The sequence below is a fragment of the Lampris incognitus genome, chromosome 9 (genome assembly GCF_029633865.1).
Source record: "Lampris incognitus isolate fLamInc1 chromosome 9, fLamInc1.hap2, whole genome shotgun sequence".
Lineage (NCBI taxonomy): Eukaryota > Metazoa > Chordata > Actinopteri > Lampriformes > Lampridae > Lampris > Lampris incognitus.
The window spans coordinates 60430497-60442599 of NC_079219.1; the positions used below are offsets into that span (position 1 = coordinate 60430497).

Genomic DNA, 12103 nt, shown 5'->3' on the forward strand with positions numbered 1-12103 from the left:
ACCACCACCACTCTCCACCACCACCATCACCACTACTCTCCACCACTACTCTCCACCACTATCCACCACCACTACCACCACCACCACTCTCCACCACCACCATCACCACTACTCTCCACCACTACTCTCCACCACTATCCACCACCACTACCACCACCAGTACTCTCCACCACCACTCTCCACCACTATCCACCACCACTACCACCACCACCACTCTCCACCACCACCATCACCACTACTCTCCACCACTATCCACCACCACTACCACCACCAGTACTCTCCACCACCACTCTCCACCACCACTTCTCTCCACTACTCTCCACCATCACTACCCTCCACCACCACTATCCACCACCACTACCACCACCAGTACTCTCCACCACCACTCTCCACCACCACCACTCTCCACCACCACTACTCTCCACCACCACTCTCCACCACCACCACTACTCTCCGCCACTACTCTCCACCACTATCCACCACCACTAGTACTCTCCACCACCACTCTCCACCACCACTTCTCTCCACTACTCTCCACCATCACTACCCTCCACCACCACTATCCACCACCACTACCACCACCAGTACTCTCCACCACTACTCTCCACCACCACCACTCGCCACAATCACCACTCTCCACCACCACCACCACTACTCTCCGCCACTACCACTCTCCACCACTCTCCACCACCATCACTCTCCACCACCACTACCAACAGAGAGGGGCAATACTGTGGAGGCCTTGGGGCAACTTTTCTCCTGCTGTCTTTTCCAGTGACGTGGTCCACATGGCTTTAAGTGTGTTTGTGTGTTCAGAGGTGTGGCTGTTCTGTCACACTGGTCATATTTATGGTACAGGCACGCAAATCCATCTTGTGAGCACGTTGGATACACACACACACACACACACTAACAGTGCACAATGTGGGCTGAATTTATTCCATGCAATAGCCTTCACCTAACACCACCTAACACCTACATCAACTACAGGATGTAGCTCTACACAGTGACGGCCAACCGCTCCCTGTGACTGCCATTAAATCACGATTGATTGTAAACTTCCTGTCATTCAGCCATTTTTCATGGCCTCCTTTCATTTTGCATTCTGACGAGCCAGGATTTTTTTTATGTACTGAGAGAGTCTCTACGGGTGCTCGTGCAGGTCTCAGCTCGTGCAGGTCTCAGCTCGTGCAGGTCTCAGCTCGAGCAGGTCTCAGCTCGAGCAGGTCTCAGCTCGTGCAGGTCTCAGCTCGAGCAGGTCTCAGCTCGAGCAGGTCTCAGCTTGTGCAGGTCTCAGCTCGTGCAGGTCTCAGCTCATGCAGGTCTCAGCTCGTGCAGGTCTCAGCTCGTGCAGGTCTCAGCTCGTGCAGGTCTCAGCTCGTGCAGGTCTCAGCTCGTGCAGGTCTCAGCTTGTGCAGGTCTAGTTTGATGATGTGGTTTTGTGGCCTTTTTGCTGTCTGGGCCTCTGGGCCTGTAAAATGTTGTAACAGCAGCCACAATGCTAATCCTGCACTTCTGACACCTCTAGAAATTAATTTAACAAACACGTGTGTGTGTGTGTGTGTGTGTGTGTGTGTGTGTGTGTGTGCGTGTGCGTGCATTGGTGCATTGGTGCATTTGTGCATAGTGTTGTGCTGCATGCTCTTTCTCTTCACTTCACGTCCTATTCAACAAAGTGCCAAAACACACACACACACACACACACACACACACACACACACACACACACACACACACACACACACACACACACACACACACACACACACACACACACACACACAAACACACACACGGAGCCAGTTGCCAAGGAAACCAAGAGCTAGCATGAAAGCTACGTGGAGAGGTGGAGCGTGGCACTAGTCCGAGGAGCTGCCACTTTGTGTGTGTGTGTGTGTGTGTTTGTGTGTGTGTGTATGAGAGCTATGAGACATAGGCTAATGTATGTTTTTTGTGTGTTTTCCAGTGTTAAGCCATAATGATAAGTGGGGGGTGGGGTGGGGGTGGAGAGGCGGCAGGGCGGTGACATTAGCAACGTCAGAGTGTTGATGAGAAGAGATGCTGTATCCATTAACGTGTACATACTCTTCAGGTAGAGTTTGGTGTGGGTCAATGAAATAATCACATGTTGTTGTGTGGGTGGAGGAAACAGCTCCGTGGCTGTGTGAAGACCACATGTTGTTGTGTGGGTGGAGGAAACACCTCCGGGGCTGTGTGAAGACCACATGTTGTTGTGTAGGTGGAGGAAACACCTCCGGGTCTGTGTGAAGACCACATGTTGTTGTGTGGGTGGAGGAAACAGCTCCGGGGCTGTATGAAGACCACATGTTGTTGTGTAGGTGGAGGAAACACCTCCGGGTCTGTGTGAAGACCACATGTTGTTGTGTAGGTGGAGGAAACACCTCCGGGTCTGTGTGAAGACCACATGTTGTTGTGTAGGTGGAGGAAACAGCTCCATGGCTGTGTGAAGACCACATGTTGTTGTGTAGGTGGAGGAAACACCTCCGGGTCTGTGTGAAGACCACATGTTGTTGTGTGGGTGGAGGAAACAGCTCCGGGGCTGTATGAAGACCACATGTTGTTGTGTAGGTGGAGGAAACACCTCCGGGTCTGTGTGAAGACCACATGTTGTTGTGTAGGTGGAGGAAACACCTCCGGGTCTGTGTGAAGACCACATGTTGTTGTGTAGGTGGAGGAAACAGCTCCGGGGCTGTGTGAAGACCACATGTTGTTGTGTAGGTGGAGGAAACACCTCCGGGGCTGTGTGAAGACCACATGTTGTTGTGTAGGTGGAGGAAACACCTCCGGGGCTGTGTGAAGACCACATGTTGTTGTGTGGGTGGAGGAAACACCTCCATGGCTGTGTGAAGACCACATGTTGTTGTGTGGGTGGAGGAAACACCTCCATGGCTGTGTGAAGACCACATGTTGTTGTGTAGGTGGAGGAAACACCTCCGGGGCTGTGTGAAGACCACATGTTGTTGTGTAGGTGGAGGAAACAGCTCCGGGGCTGTATGAAGACCACATGTTGTTGTGTAGGTGGAGGAAACACCTCCGGGGCTGTGTGAAGACCACATGTTGTTGTGTAGGTGGAGGAAACACCTCCGGGGCTGTGTGAAGACCACATGTTGTTGTATAGGTGGAGGAAACACCTCCGGGGCTGTGTGAAGACCACATGTTGTTGTGTAGGTGGAGGAAACACCTCCGGGGCTGTGTGAAGACCACATGTGGTTGTGTAGGTGGAGGAAACAGCTCCGGGGCTGTGTGAAGACCACATGTTGTTGTGTAGGTGGAGGAAACAGCTCCGTGGCTGTATGAAGACCACATGTGGTTGTGTAGGTGGAGGAAACACCTCCATGGCTGTGTGAAGACCACATGTTGTTGTGTGGGTGGAGGAAACACCTCCGGGTCTGTGTGAAGACCACATGTGGTTGTGTAGGTGGAGGAAACACCTCCGGGGCTGTGTGAAGACCACATGTTGTTGTGTAGGTGGAGGAAACAGCTCCGGGTCTGTGTGAAGACCACATGTTGTTGTGTAGGTGGAGGAAACAGCTCCGTGGCTGTATGAAGACCACATGTGGTTGTGTAGGTGGAGGAAACAGCTCCGGGGCTGTGTGAAGACCACATGTTGTTGTGTAGGTGGAGGAAACACCTCCGGGTCTGTGTGAAGACCACATGTTGTTGTGTAGGTGGAGGAAACAGCTCCGGGGCTGTGTGAAGACCACATGTTGTTGTGTAGGTGGAGGAAACAGCTCCGTGGCTGTGTGAAGACCACATGTTGTTGTGTGGGTGGAGGAAACACCTCCGGGGCTGTGTGAAGACCACATGTTGTTGTGTGGGTGGAGGAAACACCTCCGGGTCTGTGTGAAGACCACATGTGGTTGTGTAGGTGGAGGAAACACCTCCGGGGCTGTGTGAAGACCACATGTTGTTGTGTAGGTGGAGGAAACACCTCCGGGGCTGTGTGAAGACCACATGTTGTTGTGTAGGTGGAGGAAACAGCTCCGTGGCTGTGTGAAGACCACATGTTGTTGTGTAGGTGGAGGAAACACCTCCATGGCTGTATGAAGACCACATGTTGTTGTATAGGTGGAGGAAACAGCTCCGGGGCTGTATGAAGACCACATGTTGTTGTGTAGGTGGAGGAAACAGCTCCGTGGCTGTGTGAAGACCACATGTTGTTGTGTAGGTGGAGGAAACACCTCCATGGCTGTATGAAGACCACATGTTGTTGTATAGGTGGAGGAAACAGCTCCGGGGCTGTATGAAGACCACATGTTGTTGTGTAGGTGGAGGAAACAGCTCCGTGGCTGTATGAAGACCACATGTTGTTGTGTAGGTGGAGGAAACAGCTCCGTGGCTGTATGAAGACCACATGTTGTTGTGTGGGTGGAGGAAACAGCTCCGTGGCTGTGTGAAGACCACATGTTGTTGTGTGGGTGGAGGAAACACCTCCGGGGCTGTGTGAAGACCACATGTTGTTGTATAGGTGGAGGAAACACCTCCGGGTCTGTGTGAAGACCACATGTGGTTGTGTAGGTGGAGGAAACAGCTCCGGGGCTGTGTGAAGACCACATGTTGTTGTGTAGGTGGAGGAAACAGCTCCGTGGCTGTATGAAGACCACATGTGGTTGTGTAGGTGGAGGAAACACCTCCGGGGCTGTGTGAAGACCACATGTTGTTGTGTAGGTGGAGGAAACAGCTCCGGGGCTGTGTGAAGACCACATGTTGTTGTGTAGGTGGAGGAAACACCTCCGGGTCTGTGTGAAGACCACATGTTGTTGTGTAGGTGGAGGAAACAGCTCCGGGGCTGTGTGAAGACCACATGTTGTTGTGTAGGTGGAGGAAACAGCTCCGTGGCTGTGTGAAGACCACATGTTGTTGTGTGGGTGGAGGAAACACCTCCGGGGCTGTGTGAAGACCACATGTTGTTGTGTGGGTGGAGGAAACACCTCCGGGTCTGTGTGAAGACCACATGTGGTTGTGTAGGTGGAGGAAACACCTCCGGGGCTGTGTGAAGACCACATGTTGTTGTGTAGGTGGAGGAAACAGCTCCGGGTCTGTGTGAAGACCACATGTTGTTGTGTAGGTGGAGGAAACAGCTCCGTGGCTGTATGAAGACCACATGTGGTTGTGTAGGTGGAGGAAACAGCTCCGGGGCTGTGTGAAGACCACATGTTGTTGTGTAGGTGGAGGAAACACCTCCGGGTCTGTGTGAAGACCACATGTTGTTGTGTAGGTGGAGGAAACAGCTCCGGGGCTGTGTGAAGACCACATGTTGTTGTGTAGGTGGAGGAAACAGCTCCGTGGCTGTGTGAAGACCACATGTTGTTGTGTGGGTGGAGGAAACACCTCCGGGGCTGTGTGAAGACCACATGTTGTTGTGTGGGTGGAGGAAACACCTCCGGGTCTGTGTGAAGACCACATGTGGTTGTGTAGGTGGAGGAAACACCTCCGGGGCTGTGTGAAGACCACATGTTGTTGTGTAGGTGGAGGAAACACCTCCATGGCTGTGTGAAGACCACATGTTGTTGTATAGGTGGAGGAAACACCTCCATGGCTGTATGAAGACCACATGTTGTTGTGTAGGTGGAGGAAACAGCTCCGGGGCTGTGTGAAGACCACATGTTGTTGTGTAGGTGGAGGAAACAGCTCCGTGGCTGTGTGAAGACCACATGTTGTTGTGTAGGTGGAGGAAACACCTCCATGGCTGTATGAAGACCACATGTTGTTGTATAGGTGGAGGAAACAGCTCCGGGGCTGTATGAAGACCACATGTTGTTGTGTAGGTGGAGGAAACAGCTCCGTGGCTGTATGAAGACCACATGTTGTTGTGTAGGTGGAGGAAACAGCTCCGTGGCTGTATGAAGACCACATGTTGTTGTGTGGGTGGAGGAAACAGCTCCGTGGCTGTGTGAAGACCACATGTTGTTGTGTGGGTGGAGGAAACACCTCCGGGGCTGTGTGAAGACCACATGTTGTTGTATAGGTGGAGGAAACACCTCCGGGTCTGTGTGAAGACCACATGTTGTTGTGTAGGTGGAGGAAACACCTCCGGGTCTGTGTGAAGACCACATGTTGTTGTGTAGGTGGAGGAAACAGCTCCGGGGCTGTGTGAAGACCACATGTTGTTGTGTAGGTGGAGGAAACACCTCTGTGGCTGTGTGAAGACCACATGTTGTTGTGTGGGTGGAGGAAACACCTCCGGGGCTGTGTGAAGACCACATGTTGTTGTGTGGGTGGAGGAAACACCTCCGGGGCTGTGTGAAGACCACATGTTGTTGTATAGGTGGAGGAAACAGCTCCGGGGCTGTGTGAAGACCACATGTTGTTGTATAGGTGGAGGAAACACCTCCGGGGCTGTGTGAAGACCACATGTTGTTGTGTAGGTGGAGGAAACACCTCCATGGCTGTGTGAAGACCACATGTTGTTGTGTAGGTGGAGGAAACACCTCCATGGCTGTATGAAGACCACATGTTGTTGTGTAGGTGGAGGAAACACCTCCATGGCTGTGTGAAGACCACATGTTGTTGTGTGGGTGGAGGAAACACCTCCGGGGCTGTGTGAAGACCACATGTTGTTGTGTAGGTGGAGGAAACAGCTCCGTGGCTGTGTGAAGACCACATGTTGTTGTGTAGGTGGAGGAAACAGCTCCGTGGCTGTGTGAAGACCACATGTTGTTGTGTGGGTGGAGGAAACAGCTCCGGGGCTGTATGAAGACCACATGTTGTTGTGTAGGTGGAGGAAACAGCTCCGTGGCTGTATGAAGACCACATGTTGTTGTGTAGGTGGAGGAAACACCTCCGGGGCTGTGTGAAGACCACATGTTGTTGTGTGGGTGGAGGAAACAGCTCCGGGGCTGTGTGAAGACCACATCTTGTTGTGTGGGTGGAGGAAACAACTCCGGAGCTGTGTGAAGACCACATGTTGTTGTGTAGGTGGAGGAAACACCTCCGGGGCTGTGTGAAGACCACATGTTGTTGTGTAGGTGGAGGAAACACCTCCATGGCTGTATGAAGACCACATGTTGTTGTGTAGGTGGAGGAAACAGCTCCGGGGCTGTGTGAAGACCACATGTTGTTGTGTGGGTGGAGGAAACACCTCTGGGTCTGTGTGATGACCACATGTTGTTGTGTAGGTGGAGGAAACACCTCCGGGGCTGTATGAAGACCACATGTTGTTGTGTAGGTGGAGGAAACACCTCCATGGCTGTATGAAGACCACATGTGGTTGTGTAGGTGGAGGAAACACCTCTGGGTCTGTGTGAAGACCACATGTTGTTGTATAGGTGGAGGAAACACCTCCGGGGCTGTGTGAAGACCACATGTTGTTGTGTAGGTGGAGGAAACACCTCCGGGTCTGTGTGAAGACCACATGTTGTTGTGTAGGTGGAGGAAACACCTCCGGGGCTGTGTGAAGACCACATGTTGTTGTATAGGTGGAGGAAACACCTCCATGGCTGTATGAAGACCACATGTTGTTGTGTAGGTGGAGGAAACACCTCCGGGGCTGTGTGAAGACCACATGTTGTTGTGTAGGTGGAGGAAACACCTCCGGGGCTGTGTGAAGACCACATGTTGTTGTGTAGGTGGAGGAAACACCTCCGGGGCTGTGTGAAGACCACATGTTGTTGTGTAGGTGGAGGAAACACCTCCGGGTCTGTGTGAAGACCACATGTTGTTGTGTAGGTGGAGGAAACACCTCCGGGTCTGTGTGAAGACCACATGTTGTTGTGTGGGTGGAGGAAACACCTCCGGGTCTGTGTGAAGACCACATGTTGTTGTGTAGGTGGAGGAAACACCTCCGGGTCTGTGTGAAGACCACATGTTGTTGTGTAGGTGGAGGAAACACCTCCGGGGCTGTGTGAAGACCACATGTGGTTGTGTAGGTGGAGGAAACACCTCCGGGTCTGTGTGAAGACCACATGTTGTTGTGTAGGTGGAGGAAACAGCTCCGGGGCTGTATGAAGACCACATGTTGTTGTATAGGTGGAGGAAACACCTCCATGGCTGTGTGAAGACCACATGTTGTTGTGTAGGTGGAGGAAACACCTCCATGGCTGTATGAAGACCACATGTTGTTGTATAGGTGGAGGAAACACCTCCATGGCTGTATGAAGACCACATGTTGTTGTGTAGGTGGAGGAAACACCTCCATGGCTGTGTGAAGACCACATGTTGTTGTGTAGGTGGAGGAAACACCTCCGGGTCTGTGTGAAGACCACATGTTGTTGTGTAGGTGGAGGAAACACCTCCGGGGCTGTATGAAGACCACATGTTGTTGTGTAGGTGGAGGAAACACCTCCGGGTCTGTGTGAAGACCACATGTTGTTGTGTAGGTGGAGGAAACACCTCCGGGTCTGTGTGAAGACCACATGTTGTTGTGTAGGTGGAGGAAACACCTCCGGGTCTGTGTGAAGACCACATGTACGATTTAAAACCAGGACACAGGACTGAAATATCTATGCACCCTTGCAGCTCCTTGGTGAGCACTCCACAATCTGTCATTTGACTGGGCGGAGGAGGTTGGGTGGGTGGGGTTGGCCCATGTGTGGCTGGCGAGCTGAGGGGTCAGCGTGTGGACACCTCTGTGGCATGAATGGTGTGACTGAGGGCGAGAAAAAGAGAAGCGGGCAGATTTCTGCTCCCCTGACCTTTCCATTATGGAGAGGTCAGAGGTCAGCCATGCTACTCTCTCTTAATGGGGTGAGGGTGGTGGTCCACTTGACCCCTTTAACCTCTGTGTGTTCAGAGGAGGAAAAACAAACACATGGGCCCCAACACCATCTGAAAGAACTTGTGGCGCTGCAGTTCATATAACGATGCGCCCGCCCGCCCGCCCTCTGGTCTGGTCTGGTCTGGTCTGGTCTGGTCTGGTCTGGTCCGGTCCGGTCTGGTCTGGTCTGGCCGGTCCGGTCCGGTCTGTTCTGGTCTGGTCCGGTCTGGTCTGGTCTGGTCTGGTCTGTTCTGGTCTGGTCTGGTCTGGTCTGGTCCGGTCCGGTCCGGTCTGGTCTGGTCTGGCCGGTCCGGTCTGGTCTGGTCCGGTCCGGTCTGGTCTGGTCTGGTCTGGTCTGGTCCGGTCCGGTCCGGTCCGCTCTGGTCCGGTCTGGTCCGGTCTGGTCTGGTCTGGTCTGGTCTGGTCTGGTCTGGTTCGGTCTGGTCTGGTCTGGTCCGGTCCGGTCTGGTCTGGTCTGGTCTGGTCTGGTCCGGACCGGTCCGGTCTGGTCTGTTCTGGTCTGGTCTGGTCCGGTCCGGTCCGGTCCGGTCTGGTCTGGTCTAGCCGGTCCGGTCCGGTCTGGTCTGTTCTGGTCTGGTCCGGTCTGGTCTGGTCTGGTCTGGTCTGGTCCGGTCCGGTCCGGTCCGGTCCGGTCTGGTCTGGTCTGGTCTGGTCTGGTCAGTTGTGAAGAGCCACGGTTTGGTGGGTGACTCGCTGCGGACGCTGAAGACAGACTGGCTGTGAGCCCGACTGTCAAATGTCTCTACAGACCAACACGAAGACGCAGAGGCTAGAAACTGTCCTCCACCAAAGAACGACCCTGTAGGTCGTTTGTACAAGCAGCTTATTCCCACCCACAGTTACGTTTTCAAGTTAAGCGACATCTCGTGGTATCTGTGGCATATCTCCTGCCGCCTGTAGGGGCGCTAATTTAGGAAATGCTGCTGTGGGTCGTATTAGACGGTAGGAACAAACGACCTATGAGGTCGTGTGGGTTGGAGGGCTTGTTGGCTAGAAAACTCCTCATGGAACGTAATATGCTAATGTTCTGGCTGGTTCTAACCAAGCCTGGGGAATCGGAGCGGTTCCGGTGGTTCTGTGTGTGGTGCATTCTGCTGATGTGCTGCTGTACCGTTTAAACCAAACGCTGCTTTTCCGGTCTTTTATGTGCTGCTAGCCGTCCGTGACCTGGTTTTCTGATGCATGCATATTGCAGCTAATCAAAGTTGCTCTTTAAGACAAGCATGAATCTCCTGCATCACAATAATCTTTACTACATAATGACAACTACCGGGTCTGCTCTGTCAAGACGAGTTCACATGGGACTTTATAAATTCCAGTCAGGCACTTGACAAAAGGGCGTGAACCAAAAACACAGTCCAGAGCTACGCTGAATAATTTGAGTTACAATAAAATAAAAATTTCCTCGCAGCTTCAGTCTTTCCTCAGACACTTGGACAATACAGTCTGAGATGAGATGTCTGAGAAACCCTCCACCCATCAAAGGTTCAGCATCTCTTTCTACCGTACGGGTCACATGGACCCACCTCAGTGTTGTCACCACCAGTGAGGCCGGCCGGCAGGTGGACTCCGCTGCAGGCCGGGGAGGCCGGCCGGGAGGTGGACTCCGCTGCAGGCCGGGGAAGCCGGCCGGCAGGTGGACTCCGCTGCAGGCCGGGGAGGCCGGCCGGCAGGTGGACTCCGCTGGAGGCCGGTGAGGCCGGCCGGGAGGTGGACTCCGCTGCAGGCCGGTGAGGCCGGTCGGCAGGTGGACTCCGCTGCAGGCCGGTGAGGCCGGTCGGCAGGTGGACTCCGCTGGAGGCCGGTGAGGCCGGTCGGCAGGTGGACTCCGCTGCAGGCCGGTGAGGCCGGTCGGCAGGTGGACTCCGCTGGAGGCCGGTGAGGCCGGTCGGCAGGTGGACTCCGCTGCAGGCTGGTGAGGGCCGGCAGGTGGACTCCGCTGCAGGTTGGTGAGGCCGGTCGGCAGGTGGACTCCGCTGCAGGTTGGTGAGGCCGGCCGGCAGGTGGACTCCACTGCAGGACGGGGAGGCCGGCCGGCAGGTGGACTCCGCTGCAGGCTGGCCGGCAGGTGGACTCCGCTGCAGGCCGGGGAGGCTGGCCGGCAGGTGGACTCCGCTGCAGGCTGGCCGGCAGGTGGACTCCGCTGCAGGCCGGGGAGGCTGGCCGGCAGGTGGACTCCGCTGCAGGTTGGTGAGGCTGGCCGGCAGGTGGACTCCGCTGCAGCCCGGTGAGGCCGGCCGGCAGGTGGACTCCGCTGCAGGCTGGCCGGCAGGTGGACTCCGCTGCAGCCCGGTGAGGCTGGCCGGCAGGTGGACTCCGCTGCAGGCCGGTGAGGCCGGCCGGCAGGTGGACTCCGCTGCAGCCCGGTGAGGCCGGCCGGCAGGTGGACTCCGCTGCAGCCCGGTGAGGCCGGCCGGCAGGTGGACTCCGCTGCAGCCCGGTGAGGCCGGCCGGCAGGTGGACTCCGCTGCAGGTTGGTGAGGCTGGCCGGCAGGTGGACTCCGCTGCAGGCCGGGGAGGCCGGCCGGCAGGTGGACTCCGCTGCAGCCCGGTGAGGCCGGCCGGCAGGTGGACTCCGCTGCAGCCCGGTGAGGCCGGCCGGCAGGTGGACTCCGCTGCAGCCCGGTGAGGCCGGCCGGCAGGTGGACTCCGCTGCAGGTTGGTGAGGCCGGCCGGCAGGTGGACTCCGCTGCAGCCTGGTGAGGCCGGCCGGCAGGTGGACTCCGCTGCAGGTTGGTGAGGCTGGCCGGCAGGTGGACTCCGCTGCAGGCCGGGGAGGCCGGCCGGCAGGTGGACTCCGCTGCAGGCCGGTGAGGCCGGCCGGCAGGTGGACTCCGCTGCAGGCCGGGGAGGCTGGCCGGCAGGTGGACTCCGCTGCAGGTTGGTGAGGCTGGCCGGCAGGTGGACTCCGCTGCAGGTTGGTGAGGCTGGCCGGCAGGTGGACTCCGCTGCAGGCCGGTGAGGCCGGCCGGCAGGTGGATTCACATGCAGTGTTGGTGAAGTGGGCTGAACAGGAGGGATGTGGTTGCAAATGGAGGCACAAGTGCTGGGCGGGCGGAGCATGGCTGCTGAAACACAAATGCTGACAGTCGCCTTGAACTTGAACCCCACCCCCACCCCACCCCCTCAAGCTCCCCTCCCTTGACCTGTGGTCTTTTCCCGTGCTCTTCTCTGGCCTCTGTGGTGGTGGCGCCCTTTTGTTAAGCTGTCTGCATTAACTCTTTACGCCCCTCTCACAACCTCCTCCTCCTCCTCTCTCTCCCTCTCTCTCTCTCTTGCCCCCCCCCCCGTGTCTATATATATATAATTAAAATATAATTAAAAACCAAAGTCCACCTCCTGAGCTACTTGGTTGGTTTTTAAAGC

The 12103-nt window shown here is 55.6% G+C and overlaps 1 protein-coding gene across 1 annotated transcript; it reads right to left on the minus strand.

The window, feature by feature from the left end:
• Nucleotides 1-10273: 10273 nt before the first annotated feature.
• On the minus strand, nucleotides 10274-11800 carry LOC130118627 (basic proline-rich protein-like). The gene has a single exon (XM_056287068.1). The coding sequence runs from the start codon at nucleotides 11798-11800 to the stop codon at nucleotides 10274-10276; it is 1527 nt and encodes a 508-aa protein (XP_056143043.1).
• Between the last annotated feature and the right edge of the window lie 303 nt (nucleotides 11801-12103).